The 20,152-nt window shown below is 40.5% G+C and overlaps 1 protein-coding gene across 1 annotated transcript; it reads right to left on the reverse strand.

Annotated features, from left to right (window-relative positions):
* Positions 1 to 2,050: 2,050 nt before the first annotated feature.
* On the reverse strand, positions 2,051 to 15,783 carry LOC121617172 (clathrin interactor 1-like). The gene is made up of 12 exons (XM_041952243.1): positions 15,629 to 15,783; positions 11,055 to 11,159; positions 10,688 to 10,784; positions 10,056 to 10,164; positions 8,943 to 9,137; positions 8,262 to 8,430; positions 7,572 to 7,788; positions 7,407 to 7,488; positions 7,240 to 7,317; positions 6,442 to 6,758; positions 5,886 to 6,069; positions 2,051 to 5,081 (listed from the first exon to the last, which is right to left on the reverse strand). The coding sequence occupies exons 1-12, from the start codon at positions 15,667 to 15,669 to the stop codon at positions 4,675 to 4,677; spliced, it is 2,001 nt and encodes a 666-aa protein (XP_041808177.1). The 5' UTR covers positions 15,670 to 15,783; the 3' UTR covers positions 2,051 to 4,674.
* Positions 15,784 to 20,152: the final 4,369 nt, after the last annotated feature.

Consider the following 20,152-nt stretch of genomic DNA (forward strand, 5'->3'; position numbering starts at 1 on the left):
GGTGACAATATCAGGCTGCTCGAGGGTCTCTGGTGTTGTGGTAGAGCCAGTGAGGACGTCATGACTGATATCAGCCGGGTGAGCCTCCCTGGCGAGGCCAGCCAGAGTGTCCCTCTGCAGGTGAGTGTTGTGGTAACGCTTCACTTCCTCCATGGAGCTGCTGGCATGTGATCATCTGTAGCAAAACCTGATATAGGCACACAGCAAGTGAATGAGAAAATACTCAATTGACTGTGTCAAAGCAAATGTAATTGAATTGTGAATTCTGTATAGGGCATAATGAAAGGATGTGCATATATTCTGGGGCTCAGCACTTTAGACTGAGCTGGAGGGACGGCCTGTAAGACAGAGGAGGAAATGCCAGGGTCCTGCCCTGTCCTGCTCTCTGCCCTGGGAACAAACACTGTCTGCTTCTTTTTCTCTGGGGGCAAAATCTGAATCTCAGAATCTGCCATGATATAACAAAGCAGAGAGACAGAGTGAGTTAAATCAGAGGTTCACCTATCCTAACCTAATGGTTCATAGTACCAGGGAATTGCGGCTCGTGCAGATGATTTCTCTAGTTTGTTGTTCTGTACATATGAATTGAAGCTCACAACAACAAATGCTGATGGCTAGACCCTTGAATCAGAGACTCAAGGAAACCAATATCCATCAGAAAAGAAGAAAAACTGATTAAATATCAGGGATGACAAAATTAGAAGTACTCATGCCAAACTTATGTGATACTAAGTCGAATAAGTTATTATTCTATTATTATTATATCAAAATTCTGATAATATCCCATAACTCTGACCCAGAAAGTACAAGGTTTGACTTGGCTGAATTGTGACTTCTGACAGTCTGTCTGTAGTATCTATCTCTTTTACTTTGGAAAGTCAGAATTTTGACTTTCTAAGTACAATTAAACGATCTCACAAAGAAAATACTAATTTGTATTTTTGTTATTCTGAACATTTCATATTCATTTTCTTATTTCTCTGCTTGTGTTACAACCCCCACAGACAGACCCTGTGGGACCACTGTACCTCTCTCCATTGGCTTGGTGGTAGAGCTGATGACTGGATTACCACCACCTGGTCTGGGTGTGGTTGGGCTGAGGTGGACTGGGTCGGGGTTCAGGGGTTCTCCAGCTGCAGTGGTCTGTGGCGTATCTTGCCAGTTGGTGACTTGAAGCGGGACAACATGCCCACCAGACTGACTAACCGGGGAACCTGAGGCGACAGTCTCCGGTGACACGCCTCCATGAAGCGGTAGTTTGTTTTTAAAGACAGTCATTTGGGCGGTAGCTTTCCATCTTCAAATGATAACTTGCTCCAACGGAGGCGAGGAACGTTTCCCAGGTGTCGGTCCCCTTTCCAGCAGCTGAAGGTGATTCCCCTCTCTGGTTTGAAAGGACGGGCAGGCGGGGGTGGCCGGGTCCTGGCCTGTGTTTGACACACTCGGGTCTCCCTCTCTTTTTTCGGGAGCCTGTCCATTATAACGACCGTCGCTGTAAGTTTGGGTTTGGTCTGGTTTTCATTGTTTGCATCTCTGCTGCATTACAAACTGTTGGTTGCCCAGACAACAGAGAACTCTACTGGTTGTTAAACAGATTAAGCTCCAGTTAGCTGTTTAGCTATTAGCCATTTAGCTTTTTAACATTTGGTTTCATGGCAGAAAAGACATTTACAAGGCTTTCATTGCTACTGATTGGCTGAATAACACTATATAAATACACACACTGAAGAATCAGGGATGTTTTCAGAATTATTGCAATGCTGAGGTCAGGTCCCTTCTTCCTGGAAATATTTACCAGACAGCAGGAACGTATTTATTTACATTTTTTATTGATTTAGTTAACTGTTCAATTGTATCGTCTGTACATTACACCTGTACATACACTTTTATGCACAACTAGAAATAAAACTGGTGGGAAAGTAACACATTTCCTTTGTTTATTTGTCGGTGTAAAAGTTGTCAAAATTACATTTTAACAAGTTTTTAAAAATACAGAATTCAACCTATAGATTATCCACCAGTTTTTTAAATTACAGAATGTAACTTCGCCTATGGTTGTTAAAACCTCCAAATTCATTTTACAAATACAGAGGACATGGCCATAGTGTCCTCAATGGTAACAACTACAGTATGTATGGATCAAATGTGATGCAAATATTAGTAAGATCATTCAGACAGACTAGTCTACAGTCAAAAAAAGGAGGAAACTGAATATTTAATGTTATAATTTAATTTAATGTCGAATGAAGTACAGAAAATATAGAGTACAATCAAATGAAACAAGCTGTACTGAAAAAGAAACAAAAACATGATTCCCGTCAACTAAATTATGGTATTAGTAGCTCTCCCATATGAACATAACCTTTCAAGTAAACTAATGAAATATTTAACTAATAGCTATGGAATCATCCTTCTGAGAGTAACAAAATAAAGATTTGGTCATTTGGAGTGCAGTGCCTCAGAAAATGACAAGAGGCTCTGCTTAGCTGTGTTTGCACATCAAACAGAGAAAACTATACCCACACACAAAGTCACACACACTCATTCACTCTTATCCTCAAACATACACTTCACTCGAGACCGCCAAAAAACCCTTAAGATTGGTCTCGGCTAACCATAGGAATCATTCATTAAAACTCAGCTGATGAAAAAAAATCCTTCAATGTATCTAATCCACGTCAGATGTAAAGGTGGGTGTTTTCTAGTACGCGATTTGTGGGCTGCAGATATGCAACCTTTGCACCAAGAGACCACCAAGTGTGCTGCAGGGTGAAATATGCTGGCAAAAATACTTTGTAATTAAAGGTACATTGCTGGGTTTTCCCTAAAGTTCAGTGGTGTTCCGCTGCCTCAAACATGGAAGAAATTTAGAGGATTGTGATGTTCAGGCTTGTAGATTGTTCGTTTCCGTCTCTTCCCACAGCCAGTTTGAAAAAACTCTTAAAAAATCTGTACCTCTATCTATAAACAGTGTATGTTTGCAAAAAGTAGAATAGACAGAATAGGTGTATGTGGGTCAGAAATAAAGAGAAAATATCAGTGACTAGTACTCTTACTAAAATACTGACTGACAGTTTCATCTGGCATTGATCTGAAAGAATGGAAAATAGAGGACAAGTATCCCTTTTTACAGTAACTTATTATTGTAATATAAAGAGCCCTGCAGTATTTTAGGGGCCCTTTGTTCTGAGCAGTTCAAGGCTTTACTTGTATTGAACAAACAGTAGGAGTTGGATGAATATGTAATTCATCCACTGTAATATGGCTCAAGAATAAGTGAGACGATTCAGCGTTAACACAATGCGCACACCCATCCTGCCCTCTGCTGGAGGACTGGAGTATGGATTCAGTAGACTCCAGACATTCTAACAGTTACACTGTTATTGAGGGACAGTAACAGAGTCGCCCCCTGGCGATAATGCAATAGCTTAAATTGAATTTGATTGAAATTATATAAAACATATCTCAGGCTATAATGCAGAATTAAGGCAGCAATGCCACTTTCATCTGAGTCAGCGCTACTGCAGTCAGAGAGAACAACTTTTGCAGTGATGTTTTTTGTAATGATGGGGGGTTATACTGTAGTTTATACATAAAAACAGGTTAAGATGAGGATCCTTTCCCCACAGGAAAGTAGTAACCAGAGGCTGTGGATTGACACCTGCCCTGCTCTTGGGGAGTCCACTGTGTGACATCATTCACACATGATATTACCACTGGGTGAGGAGGAAGCCCTATACACTTGGTATTTCACGCGGGCCAGCCTTACATCCTGTTCTCGTCAGCTCGCATTTGATCATCTCATCACTTGGATAAGTGAGCAAAATCGGAACCTAAAAAGTCACCTACTAGCATAATCTTTGCCTTAAACCCAAGATTTAACTTGCAGTAGACCTCATGCATCATTTTAACCTCAAACAGAGATGATTATTTATTTTCTGGTGATCAAAGACTTCCCTGCAGATTTTCAAATGACTTTTAGCTGACTGTTGATGAATTCTCCAATTGACCAGCATAACGTTACAGTATGCTGGAAAATATGTACAACTAAGTGCGAAAATTTACAGACATTTAGATGGACCAAATTATGTCAAACAACAAAAATCTACTCAGTTGGGTGGTTTGTATTCTGATATCGAAGTAGTATCTTGCATTGATAGATGCCTTGCCCAAACAGGCTTAAAAGGCAGACTCAATTTCCATGTATATAGGTGTGAGACCAAATATATAAATTAAAAGAAAACCAGAATACCATTCCGCATTCCTTCAAACTTGACAACTTATACATAATTTACCAATCAGTCCAACTTCTCTTTTTCATCAAACCAAAATAATGGAGGATTTTTGCAAATTTATTTAATAATGTGCACTCAGAGCTCGCAGAAACATACACTGTTACGTCTTACAAAAACATGCCCATCTGGGTGAAATACCAAGTTTTTAGGGAGGCATTAGTGCGTCTTCTACCCTACCTCCAACATCATGGTGAATGATTGCTGGTGCCAGCTCACCAAGGGGAACAAAAGCAGAGAGAGAAACATGCAGTTGTCTTCAAGTACAGCAGTCCTTCAGTGGTTCACACTCTCATCATGTCAGACATGCATACCCACACTCTCAGTCACTCACCCGCACACACCTGCACACCCACCCACACACACACACACTTGCACTCCTTCATTTCCCAAAACTGCCAAAGTTAGCGAAGGCATCTTGTTTGGGTGGAACAACGGCTGGGGTGATTGAGTGTGTTAGGCCCATCCCCACTCCAGGCACTCCCATCCCAGCCATACCACTCATCATCATTGGAGTGGCCATGCCCATATTCATGCTCATGTTCATTCCCATCATGCCTTGGTTTACAGGAATCCCCCCCATCCCAATGGTACCCGTGGTCATTGAAGGGGGCATACTTGCCGCCAATGAAGCAGGCATGCCAGTTGCCATCGATGCAGGCATACCCATTGTCATGGCATTGCCTGCCATCATGGGATTGGCTGGTGGTCTAATGGGTGTCACGTGAGGCGGGGAGCTGAGGTTCAATCCTCCGAAGTTTTGGGCCAACAGGTTGACAGGAGGCACTCCTGCACAGACACATAGGGGCAGGGAGGAGTTAATCCACTCTGTTTTACCACTTGGGTTACTTAGGTTACAAAGTCTTTGAACGTCTTTTCTGTCAAATAATTACACTGACCAGTCTTATCTAAACAATGTACATTCTAAATGTTTCCTGACATCAACCTGTCCCACTAAATTACATGGTGATTCGATTAATTCATTAACTCTTTGAGACTTTTAAAGACATTTTTAAGACCATACAGAATGCAATTTAATACTCGTTTCACGGTCATACCAGCCAGAGTATGAAAGACATCGTACTTAGTATGGCTTAGAATCATTTACCCAGTCCATGAATATATTGACATTTACATCATATTTTCCCAGGTGTATATACCAATAAGTCCTATTATAATCTTTATCAATTATTAAACATGACCTAGACCTGGATAAGGAGCAGAAAATGAATGGATGGATGGGTTAACGACTTCAAAAAAATAGCTAATTAATTGAAGTTTAACAAGGATTTTACAAGGTCAGAGGTCTGGAACAATACTGGTGATTTTTATCATTTTTATCATTTATCATAATGTTTATGCTTATGATAGGCTAGAAAGAATATCTAAAGCTTTTAAATGAAATTCAACACCTCTCACCTTTTTAATACCGTCAAAGGTTTTTTTATTTTGAGGAACGCTAAAGCCCTGCTTTTTTCCAACTTTTCAAGAGCTGCAGATATCCTGCATAATTCAGATTTTTTTTTTTTTTTTTTCATCCACTTGCAGTGTAAAATACACAGTGAAACTGAATTACTGAATGGAACATGATACCTTGTTGCTGGATGATATTGTTGAGTGTAGGTGGGGTCTTAGTGGGGTTGAGGCCTGCTGATAGGAAGTCCAGGCTGATGTTAACAGAGGGGTCAGACCAGGTCGACCCTAACGATCCTTGACCTCCAACACCAACCTTCTGCTGTTGTCCGATGGCCTGCTGGGGTGTAATTCCTCCCAAGCTCTGAAATAAATTACAAATATTTTACATTTTGATAAATACACAAAGAATATACTTATGACATACAGAGTTCACTGAACTCAAAAACCAAGAGTAAGAACAATTTCTGATGACAAAACAAGAACCATGGCATATTCTAAAATGTGTACCCAAAATCAAAAACTGAAAACAACTGACAGCTTTGAACTGGATTATAATTTTTTTCTTTAATTGGAACAAAAAACTTTAAATAATGCACAGACACATTTTTAATCATCTTGGCAGCAATGCTGAGTGTTTCTGTCATTGCTTCTAACTTTTTTTATTGCACTATTAAATTAGACAGTGAATTCCATTACTAAAGACTAAGCAGGCTTTCCTATGATGAGTAAGTACCTGTTGAGAGCGAGAAAGGGGCATGGTGGGCATAGCGACAGATGCTCCTGGCATTGCCCCTCCCAGAGAGAAAGTCATGCTCTGAGAGGCACTCAGTGTTGTATGTGGATTGGATAGTTGATGGTTAACTCCACCCATCAGGTCAAAGAGCTCGGCAGAAGGTGGGACGGGGGCGGTATTAGAGGTTGTGGGTGACTGTACGCTGCCAAACAGGTCAGTGACAGGCTGGGAGGGGCCAGAACTTGATGGAGTTGGTGAATTGGCGGAGAAGGCGTTCCAGTCTCCAAATTCTCCATTTCCATTGGATGATGCAGCAGCTGGCCACAAAAGAGCATTGACACGTTTAATTATGATTGTAATACTCATCTTGGACTTTGACATGAACTGCCCCACTCCACTTCTCTGTGTCATAAATTTCACAAAAATTCATGTCATAAAATTACACATCCACGATGAAACAAAATACACTGAAAACAAGAGAGTAGTAGTAGAGAGAACTAAGAGAGTAGATTTCAGCACCTACAGGTGTTTTACACATGACCTGTTTGGTTCAGTTAAAAAGAACCCTGGTGGTTTTGCCAAGTTAGTACAGTCAATTGAACCCTGGAGCGGAGCAAACAACCAAACTGAGACCACTTGAAAAGAAGGGTCTTCATCCGTTTCCAAGTGGACTGGTATGGCATTTATAGTCTGAAAGCAGATGGACCACCCACTGGATTTTGTTTGAGCTGATCTACAGGTGTGAAAGTACCCTACAATCACTAGAGGAGGAGCTGAGAGAGCTAAGAACAAGTTTACCGGTGGAGGTTGGGAGGCTGGCAGAGGCTGCAGGAGAGGAAAAGTCAGCAAAGCCACCAATGAGGTCCGAACTTCCACCTGGATGGACAGACACAAACATTCACTCATACGTACAAAAAGCAAAGGACTAAAAACATATCTTTGTGTAAACATAGGTTCGTGGTTACCTGTTGTAGTGCCTTGACTGGATGAAGGGTCAATCACTAGCAGGTCAGCTAGACCGCTACTGGAAGACTGCCTGACTGATGACTAAAGACAGGAGTAGGGAAAGATATGGTGGTTAAATGTTTACTAATGAAAATGTATCTCACATTTGGAGTTTGTGTGAGTACCTTCTCCTCCGGGCTTTTGTCTCCAGTGTAATGAGCTGCAGCACCCAGGTCCAGAGTCTTACTGCTTGTTGCTCCACTGCGTTTCCGTGTGGTGGTGGTTGTGGTTTCTGTTGCTTGTGTGATCTGGATGCTCTTTGTTGTGACAGTTTCTTCCTCATCTTTGAACTCAAGGGTTTCCTGCCTACCGTTTCTCGATGCTCGGTCCTCCTCGTTGTCACTATGGCAACCAGAAGAGTGAGAAGCAGCACTCAGAAGATTTTGCTACTGACAGTTTTGCTGCTTTATACTTGTTGTATAGCAATGTGTGATTGGTGCTATTTAAGATGAGCCTTATGTGTCTGCAGTGCAACCAAACAACGATGCAGCTTTAGTATCAAACTATCTAGTTTCAACGCATCATTTAGTTTGGATTTCTTCACCGTAAATTAAGAGAGAACTTGCATATAGCTGGTGCAACTGTCCACTGATGTGTAACAAGTGGGTGGCTCTGTGCATTGTTTTCTTTTTGTTGAATGATTCCAAGTTTAAAATGGCAGCTGTTAAGAAGAAGCCAATTAGCTATTTTAACACCACTAAGCACACCAAAAAAGCACGTAGTAACTTAACTATATATCCTCAGACCATTTCAAAACAAGCATTAACTAAGACATTTTAGAAACATATCTAAATGTACACATGGACAATGTTCACCTGATTCTGTCGGGTGAGTCGTCTCGTTCCTTCTTTCTGAACTTATTGAGCGTGTCGTCGATGGTGCTGCCTATCTTGTCACTGATCTCTCCGAGCTTCTCACTAAAGGGGAAAGCTCCTCTGCTCTTATCCCAGTCCTCATCCCACTTACTCCGATCCAACTCATTGGCTGGAGGGATGAAGACAGAAAACGACAGAGAAAGAGAGAGAGAGACTTTGTAACAACTGACTATCTATAATAAATACATGACAAAGCAACAATAATTCTTCTGCAAATTATCATTTCAATATTTGCTTGATTAATCATTTGGTCTATAAAATGTCCTGTTCTTCTGTCTGATTAGTGAACAAACATCAAAAGGTATACAATTTACAATAATATAAAATAGGAAATCCTTGCATTGTAGCAGTTGAACTCTAATTAGAAATACTAAATACACTGGGTAAACAAAATTCATGTTGTGTTACATTTTCTGTATTAATCTATCTACAGAGCTATTTATCAGACTGAATGTACTTGAACGAAAGTAGTGGGACAAGGAACATCTGCAAAGCAGTCACCTGAAATTTTACTTTACTGGATCAATAGGAGCTTTACTCTAATATTTGTCAGCAGTAATTATCATTTTAATCCACATCTGACTGACTGAGCTGCCATGGGAGATGTAGTGAATTACTTACAGCTCTTCATGCTTCCTCCTCCTCCTCCTCCTCCTCCTCCTCCTCCCATACTGTCAGAGGAAACTCCAATGTATTTATCTTTGTTCTTCTTGGCTTTCTTCCTCTCCTCTCTCAGTCTGTCATCGTCCTGAACGAATTCCACCATCTCCTTCACCTTCTGACGAACATTGATTCCCTGATCCTTACCATTCTCATCTGACAGACACAAGTGCACAAAAACACAAAGATAGAAAACTATAAGAGGAGAACTACTGACTAGACTGCTATGACATTTGTTGTGGAAAGTAATTTTGGTTATACGCTGACCTTATATCTAGTACCACGGACCCTGGCCAATAACAAGGGTTTGGCATTGTGTTTTATTTATGTTTTACACAGCATCCCAACTTTTGTGCAATCAGCGGTGTAAATCTACAAGGTCTAATTTAAAAGTTTGCCTTTCTTAAGGCAATGGCATTACTGCACTGTTGGTACTTTGGTTTCACAAGTGACAAGGTAACTGGTGACTTTTGGCCAAATGCATTGCATGATAACCATGGATGGAAGCTAGCTTGCTAGTAGCTGTAGTGTTGAGTTGATGACATTATAACGAGATCAATACAAACAAAGCAGCAGGTTGGGATTAATGCTGCTCTTTGTGTCAACATTAGTAGTTAGCTAGCTTCCCTAAACTACAATTCAGTGCAAGTTTACAGGCTTACATTTCATCTATGCTTTGAGCTGTGTATGTTGTTTCATTGCTCTGAGTGGTTGTAGGTCTTAATTTAATTGTGTCCAGAGCATTTGGTCAGTGATAATGCTCCTTGGAAATCGAAAATTAATTGAGAGGTTCTGGACCAATTTGCATTTCCGAATTAGTGTGGGGATACTAGGCTACCTAGGACCACCATCAGTCCAAAATTCCTTCTTGTAGACAAGAATGATCAAATTGCCAGATTGGAATGAAATTTTACTGAGCATATCATAGTCAAGCTCCCCACAGAATGACTAAGTGGGACTCAGTGGTCTTTCTTATAGTGTCTAATGTGCACACAAGATATCTCAATTTCCAGAAAAGTAAAGTTGAACCATTTAACCGATAAAGAGGTAGCTAATTTTCATTTAGAGACTCACCAATGAAGTGGTAGTTTTCAAGAGATCGCAGGTCGTAGATGTGTTCTCTGGCACTGGTGACGACTCTTTCAGACCCATTCCTGATCAGATAGGCCAGCAGTAGTAAAGCCTGATGGAGGGAGATTGAGAAAAAAGCGAGATAGCAAGAGATGGAGTGAGAGACATCATAAAAGAGGTCACTATAGGGAGATGTAGTCAGCATTGTTCAATAAGAAATAATCTTACCTAAAAAAGTTTTAAGTCAGTTCTGTTTCACTCAACCGGTCAAGTAAAATTTATTTTTACTTCAGATAGTTATCATTATTATTTATAATCTTTGCTTATCAGTTTCATAGGAATATGTGGCCAGTACACAAGAATGTATTGGAGGTGCAATGCTCTGAACTTTGCACTATACAGGATTTGGGGGTATTAAGGAAAGAATGAAAAAAAAAGCCTCAATACAGTGAGAGCCAAAAGATACACTGTTTCTTCTGAAATCAGTGCAGTTCACACGCTCAATCACTCAAGCACAAAAAAACACAGTGACTCAGCTTTAGAAAATTCTGACAGAACAATACAGAGCAGAGCTGAGCCGCGCAACACAATACAGATACAACAAGGGCAACCTGCCAACTAGAGTATATCCACACCTTGTAGACTCGTCTCCAGTTCTTCTTGTTGTCTTTCAGCATCCTGGTCCACAGCATGTTCATCACCTCTGGGAACTGCTCATACATAAAGGTAGATCTACACACACAAACACACACACACACAGACACAATCAAACTTATTATAGTGCTAGAAGACCCATGTAGGTAAACCAAAACAGAATCAGGTCTAGTAAACAGAGCCTGTGGAGTATTAGCCTTACTTGTCATTCTTGCAGAACTCTTAATAAAACATCTTGTATGAATGTGTGTGTAATGACACTACAGAGTTTATCTGCTGCCTTTGTGATAACATGCATGCATTTACTTGCACATACAGTAACCATGTATATGTGTGTGTTACACATACTTGGCTATTTCTCCCATTAGTTGTCCAGAGGGTCCCCAGGGATCATCATTGGTGGCCTCTCTCACCTTGGACTCGATCTCTGAGTAGTTCATCACCACGTTGGTGCTGTTGACACAAACATAAATTTTCCTTCAGAAATTTCACCCGCTAAATATTTGTATTACCATCAGTATTTCAAACATGTAAAGTTGGCTTTCACTTCTTATCTTTCTGTTAACTTATTATGAACGTGGTGAACGTTTATTATTGTCAGTCTTTCAGTCAGTCAGCCTTGCTGCAACTGTTCAAATCAGCAAATGTTCTGTGCCGATTCTCTTCACACTTCACTCGTCACATTTCCAGAGGTCAGGCAGACCGAAATACAGACAATAAAAAACACACATATTTACAAAGCAGAGGAAACACAAGGGCAACTATTAAATGACAATCTCTCGGGCTAGCAGAGTGTCATTATCATATTTAACTTCTACACACACACACTCTCTATCCATCACAGATGGCTACCTACTGCTACACACTCCTGAGAATAACTGTGAAAAACAAGATAGCCATATTTGTGTGTGTGTCATACACACAACACACAATGAAACTGAGTCAGATAAGGACAATTTCAGCTAACTGAATAATGAATGACAGCTTCCTAACAGTTGGTGCTGTGACTATTGAACTTCAGAGAACAGACATGCATGTATGCTCACATGCACACACAAGCATAGTGAGGTGAGCAGGGTGTGCATATCCATCTGTGTGAGTGACTGTGTGTGTTTGTGTGTGTGTGTGCGTGTAAAACAGTGAGGTAAACACAGCCGAACCTCCCCATGAGCAATGTCTGCTTCCTGCCTTCTTTGTTTTTGTGGGCTCACCAGCTGCCGTGTTTGTTTTTCTGTGTGTGTGTGTTGTATCTCTTGATGGGCATGAGTTGCTCTATAGACCCCTGGCAAAAACTAGAGCCAAAGCACTGCAGCTTGAAACACACCTCTACCTCTCCTCTCCATCACGACTCTATCTACTGCTCCTTCCCACTGTCATTCATCCCTCCTTCTTCTGATGGATTTTTTTTTTCAAATTTCAATCTCTTCACTTCATTTTCTATCCCGTTTTATCTCCTGCTCCTCACTTTGCCCAATTTTCAATCCTATCATCACTCCTTTATTCCCCCTTGCTCTCTTTTCCTACCTTACCTCTCTGTCTCTTTCTCCTCTGAGCTCTGCCACCCTACCAACTAAAGGAAAGTAAGAGACATCTGCACATTACAGGGCGGCCTTTGACTGTGTTACTGTCAGCAGATAAGACAGGCACAGACAGCGAGAGATCCATAATAGCGTGACTCTTAATCTGCAGGAAAAGCAAGGCCACCGCTGCCAGCTCTGTTGAGGTAGATCAATAATAGAGTGTATTCATCATGCCCAGTCAGGCACAACCAACAGCTGATGGGAGCTGGTGTCTATTACTCCATCTAAAGCTCTGTTGAGCTCTCCGTCTGTGCTACTTTGATAAATTCCCTGTCTCATTTCTTCAGTCTCTTCACTCATCTCTCCTTTATGCAACTTTCTTCTACTTACTTCCTTTTATTCCCTTATCACATTTGTGACATAATTGGTCCTTTAAAAGGCAGAGCCAACTGGAGAGCTCACCACTTTCAAACTATGAAAATGAAATATGACTGACATGTTAGCATTTTTACTGTTACTTCTGTTCTCAAAATGCATTTGTTGACAGGACTGAAAATTAGAGCAGCAACGATTCGTCGATATTTTGATAAACATCTTTCAAGCAAAATGTCAAAATATTTGCTGGTCCCAGCTTTTTAAATGTAAAGATTTGCTTCTTTTCTATGTAATTTATGACAGAAAATGAAGAGTCTTTGGGTTTTGGACTGTTGGTTGGACAAATGAAGCAAGTTGAAGACATCACTTTGGGCTCAAAGAAACTGTGATGAACCTTTTTTCACTATTTTTTGACATTTTACTAAACGATGAATTGATAATGAAAACAAGTGTAAGTCGCAGCCCTATTGAACATGTAAATGTAAACTACTTTCTGTTGGAAGTCTTGTTGGCCATACCAGTGTATATATCATCATCACCATGATCTATATTAAAAAGGTATACAGGATAAATTTAATGCATGTATGAGTTCATAAATCTCCCTAAAAATAAAGATTATTTTAGTATGGCACAAGTGTACCAAACCATCCTTGTCACTGTGAATTGTGTATTTCTATAACATGCTTTTTCAAGATATCAGTGTTGTGTGGATACAGTATGTACAGTACTGTTGGAGCTAATACAGCACCCACAAAGTATGTATATAACAGTGGCCTGTATTAAACCTTGTTTACACGATTGCTATCAAAATACAAGCGCACATTAACAATCTATAGGGAGCTGAAACCTCCAACTTTTAAATATCCATCTCATAAAGATCAAAATAGTTGTTAGATAAATAAATAGTGTAATATTAAAAATACAACACTGTAACAAAATGAGACGGTGGTTGGCTGGTATGTTTTGAATGTATTATGTTTGAAAATACACTCCCTGGCCACTTTATGAAGCACATCTACATGACACACTGCAATCCAGGACAACAGCTCTGCTGCATATAATACCTTTACGAAACTTACAATGGCCAGTTTTGGTTCAGACTTTTCGAGAGGTGTTAATTCAACAGTACCAGATGTTTGTTACTGAGGTTGTAGTTGGTGGTGTTGTACTTGATTACTTTATATTGAAACATGTGTCTAATATTCTTCCACCATTTGTTTTTAAATGGGATGAGTAAAAAATTTGAAACGCCTCCCAATATAACGTAGTCCAGTTCAACACTCATCTCAATAATAAACATGTAGTTAAACTAATACCTCTCTGACAGTGTCAATCAAAACTTAACAACACAATCTTTGTAAAGGTGGAATTTATGGGCGAGCTAATGTATTGGAATGCATTTGATTTTACAGGTGTACCTAATGATGTGACCAATAAAAAGACTAAATTTGGATCACCATCATTACTGTATGCACAAATTGCATTCTGAATACTCGACTGAAATTCATCTACAATAAGACATGCAAACTCTTATACCACAGTAGTAAAAACCTAAAATGTTGAGACGGTGACAACTAAACTAAAAAACAGAAACAACCACAACAAAAAACAGTCTTCTACAATCAAAGGAGGCACTTAGAGAGTGTAACTCGTGTGCTATTAAACAAAGCACACTTTTTTTTAAATAAGGCTGTCACTTAATATCAGACAAAACAATGACTCTAATGTGTCGAGGAAGTTCATATACACATACTGTATGTTCCTCAACTTTGGATGAGGCACGTGGACTGCTTGAGGCTAATCTGAACTGAACCTACTGTGATAAGATCTATTTTTCACTTTTCTCATGCCTTTAATGTAACTGTGTTGTTGTTGCTTTATGAAACATATGATAACAGTTTCCTTTGTAAAGCTACTACTGAAAACTGATTTTGTTTAAGCTACAACAAACCCAGCCCTCTGGATAGTGACAACAAAATGACAACAAAAGTTGTTTACTTGGTTATCACATAAAACGGCCTGCTCAAAGAAGCAGGTTTACTTAGTTATCTCAACTAACTCTGCAAACAAGGCATTAGTCTTTTTGCATCAGCACATCCTCAAGATGCCAAACACAAACCCAGAACAAGGTTTGGGTTTTTCTCAACAAAGTTATTCATATATTCAGTCTTCCTCTTGGAACAGACAGGACAAGAAGCTGTTGTTCTCCATCCTGTTGGATTACAGTAACATGATTATATAGAATATATTGCACATTATACTTGCAACAATGGATATCACAAAGACAGGCATCGCAAAGAAGCATGCGTTGTCTAGTGTTTAGACAAACAACACGATGTTGTAGGCTGCGACACCAGCATTAGCTACTACAGTATGGTCTGTTTGGCTAACGAGCTTTGTTGTCCTACTGTCCGGGACCATGGGGGCTTGGGCCTCGTTAGACCGGAGTAGCACTGTGTATCACTGAGACATGGTCGATAGCTAATTAGTAGCAGGAAATTTACTGTCCACATACAATTATCTGGTAACTTAGCTTGCCATCATTAATGCTTAGCTGCCTTGGTGGGATACAATGTTAAGTGAATGCAGAGTGGAGGTAACGTTAGCGGGCATCACCGGGGTGGGACAGGGCGTGATTTTGCAGCAGCATTAACAGAAACAGTACAAGAGCCGACCTGATCTTAGCAATGCTAGCGGAATTAGCTAACTGGATAGCTTTCGTTCTGGATCAGAAACACATTTTCAGTTTATAATATTGCAATTTTCCCGGCTTCTGTGATCCAATGTGGAACATATACATTAGGAGATACGTTTGTAACGCACACTTCTCTATTTATGCCACAAGGTTGAAGATTGGCAGCTAGCCAGCTACTCGGAGCTACCAGCTGAGGGGCTATCGCCGTGACGTCACGGCCCAAAGCTGCTGATGCTGCCCGGCTAAAGCCGCCGAGCTAGCCGGTTAGCTTGGAAGCCACTTAGCAGTTAAGCTAGTGCAAACAGCAGCTCCACCTGCGCCTCGATACTCACGCTTTGTCCACCAGCTCTCTGACTTTCCACATGTTCAGCATCTCCACACGGAACTGCGGGCTCGCCGCCTCGATACTGCGTCGCCCCCGTGTCTCTACGCCCCACAAGACAGAGGTGGTATCCGGTTACCGACGACAATCCCCTGTACTCCTCGATGAGCTCCGTTACTACAGCGGCCGCTGCGGTTAACGGACCGGCCCCTGTTGCTACGGAAACGTCGTCCTCTGGCAACGTCACCGAGACGTCAGGATGTGCCCTCGCTCGCGGACTGAGTCATATGTGTGTTTGTGGGCAAATCAAAATAATGCAGGAACAATGTGGCGATGACGATGGAATTGAGTCTTTCTTGATTTCTGTTGTCAATTTCTAATACGAGTGTTTACCCATCTTTCACCTAAAAATAATCAAATATCATGACATTGTGTCTAAAGATATTGTTATCTCCCCTGCATAACTTTAAGATTACAGAGTGCATTTTCCCCTCAGTGGTAGTAGTTCCTGCACTGTCTCCAACCACTCAGGGAGCACATACATCCACCATTTTCCTACATCAAAAAAACAAACAAACAAGATTTTATTTGGTCTGCATTTGGATATGCATAAAAGCATTGAAAATATTGCAATTTTAAGTCACTCAGACTAATTAAACCACTGAAATGTGGCCATTAAAAATAATGCTGTTAACTATTTGGTTGCAATTGTGTGCACGCAATTATGACAGTTTATGACAAATAGCCCAAACCAACAAAGATCTTTTGGACAGATAACAAATAGAAATGATCTGAATACTTCTCACTGAAAAATTTCTCATTAAAGTAGTAATATTAAAGTAAACCTCACAGTAAACGTGTTCATGGCAGTAGAGGTGACATACAGAAGTACACTTATCACATTTCTTTCGACAACATGTTGTCACCTTCACCTTAAGAACCACCAGTAACTCCCTGCTAGAACACTAAAACTCCATGTTTTGCATGTGAAATCTACTCTGCATCTCCACTAGATAGCACTATGATCCTGCTGTTCGTTGCTGAAACTTGTTTTCATATAGTTACTTAGTAATGTCACATAGGGTCGTAACTGGACTGCCTTATTTGTTCTCCATTTGTTTGTTTTGCTGTTCATTTAAAGCAACCAACATAAACTATTTTTTGTGATTGTCATAGATGGAATATAAAAATGAGCTCATCAACAGCCTTAGCTGACCACTCAGGTTCAAACATTAACAATCACGTAGTATTTCATGCAAAAGAGATTTTTAAACAAAAAACAGTTAACTTTAACATACACATATGGTACATAATATGCAAACAAAGTGTCCTGTGTCTAGATCTCTGAGTTGGACACAGGCAGACATATCATTACAAATATAAACTGTCTTTGGCAGTGGTGGACTCAGGCTGCTTGAGGGACAGGGGCAAAACAACTATAAGGGCACCAGGCATAGAAAGTCATGATGCATTTATGGTGAAACAGTTCCAAACCCTGGTTAAAATTTTAATTAAGTGACTTAGATTTGAAGTATGTATAAGTACTGCACCTCTATATTAAGAACACACAGGGAACAATTAACTATTTAAACATTTATGGCAGCCTACATGGCACTGCATCGCACTTTCTCCACTGGAAGTAACATCCTGTCACCCTGACCTCCCTCCCCTCCCTTCTCATAACTGCCTCCCAATATCCTTATATCCCCCCACCCAAACTTCCCCCATAGAATCCTTCCCCTCCCTGCATCCCCTCAATCTACCTCCCTTCTCTAACTCCTTCACCCCCCTCATCCCTTACCATTCACCACCTTCCTCCCATCATCCATCCATCCATTGGCTCATTGATCATCACTGTCTTCGAGAAAGGCTAGCATGACAACTTGAGCGAAGGGTTCAAGTCATTTACCTTTTTTAACTTAACTGTAAACTAATTAGTTTGAAAGAGAAGCTCATCTTCAAAGTTGAGCCTTCATTTTTGCCTTAACATGATATTGAATAATCTAGTCTGTAGATTTTAACTGTGCCCGATTCTTTCAATAAACTGGAAATATAGCCCTCTAGTGATGAACGCTTAGTATTGCATCAAAGAGTAACTTTGTTCAACTTCTCAATTACTCCATCGCATACTCTTCAGCCAGAGGATGAGCTTGATGAATTATGTGCTTCAACCAAATCTTGAGTGTAGACTGAAGAGTTCATTCAGTTTTTAACATTTATTCTAAATAATGCTTTGCATATATAAATGATGAAAGCTCTATTTTATTGAACAAAACACAAGCACTAGAAAACACTCAGGAACACACACATCTGCCAAGGCTGAACAATCCTCCAATTATATTACCATACAACTGAAAAACACACATTTTAATGCTGAAAATTTGTTTGCACTGTTACACAACATTGAATCACTGTGGATGCTTTACAACAGACACCTGAATACTTCCTGCACCACTGTGCCATCCCTCATGTGAAATGATGAGATCAACTCACAGTAGAAGTATTCATGGCAGTAGACATGACAGGAGTGCACTCGTCATGTTTATTTTAGTAAATATTTTATCCTCTGCACATTGGAAACCACCAGTAACTCTCTGCTGAAGTCATAGAACTTCGTGTTTTGCAGGTAGAGTCTACCCTGCATCACCACTAGATAGCACTGTAATCCTGCTGTTGGTTGCTGAAACTTCTTCCCGTGTACAGCAGTTCTCATAGTTGGGTCATAGGGTCACAACAGGACTGTTTTGTAAGTTTTGAAGCCTTTAAAAAATGCAAAATAATTTCAAACCTAACAGAAGAATGTGTTGTTTTCCTGACTGCTGCCATCATGCAGTCAGAACTGTAAGTTCAATATTAAATGTATTACTCATGGATGGTCAAAGGTTGAAGCATACTCAATAAATATGGCTTGCAGACAATGCTGCCATTCACTGTACTATTTAGTACAATTTCGAGGTAGTTGTGCTTTCCATTTTCCATTTTATGCTACTTTCTGCTTCTTCTCCACTGTGTACTGGGGGCAAATATTGCGCTTTTTACTACGCTACATTCATTCTATAACTTTAGTCACTAGTTTCTTTGCAGATTCAGATTGTAAGTTCAAGATATGATTAAAGAAGTGATTATGTATCATTATACATGGAGCTACCTAGCAGTATATAAAGATGTTGACACTGAAGTGATGGATAATTATAATCCAGTTTTACAACGTATATTATTCAAAATTGGCCATTCTGTATGATGGGTACTTTTGGCACTTAAAGTATATATTGATGCTAATTCTTATGTACTGAAGACTGAGGTTTGACATTAAGTGGTAACTCATGTAATATCTTTAGAAATACCTTTTCTGCCAGGTGGAGTAAAGGATACAGAACAGATCTTGTTATTAATCAATAACATTTTTCAGTCTCATTCAATTTCACGAAAAGCTATCACACTAGATCAACCTTGTGGGTGCATTTGTATTTGTATTTTTCTGTCTATGAACAAATGAGCTGCTGCAGTCTCGACCAGGTCTTCCTTGCAAATGAGATCCCTAATCTCAGTGGGACTAACCTGGATAAACAAAGCCTTAAAACACCCACAAAGCATGTAATGTACAAATGGGTGTAGGTGGTACAGAGAGTTCAGCCAGACCAAGAGCATGATACTTGTCTTTGAACACAATGTTCTCTGTTTTCCAATAAAGTATGACTGCAACACAGTTTAGAAGTAATGCAACAGTATTCTATGAGTCAACAAGGAGGTGCAGACAGAGAAAGATATGGAACAGGAGCCGACACAGAGGAGGACATGGACAGAGCCTGTGAAGGCAGGGTCTCAGTGTGTGTGTGTGTGTGTGTGTGTGTGTGTGTGTGTGTGTGTGTGTGTGTGTGTGTGTGTGTGTGAGCCTGGTTCCCTGGAGTCCACCCTGGAGATCGCTTGGGAAAAAGACCTCTAGGTCTGCCTGAGGTCTGACTTGCAGCCAAGACAAGCAAGACTAAAATAGTAGAAGAGAGACAGAGAGAGAGAGAGAGAGAGAGAGAGAGAGAGAGAGAGAGAGAGAGAAAGAGATGGAAGATGGAGAGGGCGTGAGAGGAAGGAGGAGCCAAAAGATGTAGAAAAAGTGTGGACAAAGAGCTTTGTATCTGAGGAGAAAATGTATGGAAAATAGAAACATTCACATGGTGTCACACACACACACACACACACACACACACACACACACACACACACACGCACACACCCTGCTGATTGGAACCATATGCTGACAGACAGAGAGAATAATGGGAAACTGTGAATTGTTTGATTTGTTTTCCCTCTTTGTTGCGTTGGGATGGGGAGTGGGCGAGGTGGCGGGGGTGGAAGGCGTCCGTGACCGTAGATGATGATCGGCCATGGGAAATTCCAGTGAGTAGATGTGTCCGCCACGCTGCACAGACAGGTCCGGTCCATTAACAGCATGCACAAGGAGGGGGGGGGACTTCCAGTGTGTGAACTAGGAACATGAACAGTGGGGTGCCCAAGAAGTCATGTACTGAGCACAACTGGT

The sequence above is a fragment of the Chelmon rostratus genome, chromosome 14, assembly GCF_017976325.1.
Source record: "Chelmon rostratus isolate fCheRos1 chromosome 14, fCheRos1.pri, whole genome shotgun sequence".
NCBI classification, from domain to species: domain Eukaryota; kingdom Metazoa; phylum Chordata; class Actinopteri; order Chaetodontiformes; family Chaetodontidae; genus Chelmon; species Chelmon rostratus.

Excerpts from the sequence above, each read along its gene's own strand:
- LOC121617172 (XM_041952243.1), bottom strand. The coding sequence starts at position 15,669 with ATGCTGAACATGTGGAAAGTCAGAGAGCTGGTGGACAAAGC. Across the intron at positions 9,138-10,055 it reads TGAAAACTACCACTTCATTG|ATGAGAATGGTAAGGATCAG; the intron begins GTGAGTCTCTAA and ends TGTGTCTGTCAG. Across the intron at positions 8,431-8,942 it reads AGGAGGAAGCATGAAGAGCT|CCAATGAGTTGGATCGGAGT; the intron begins GTAAGTAATTCA and ends TCATCCCTCCAG.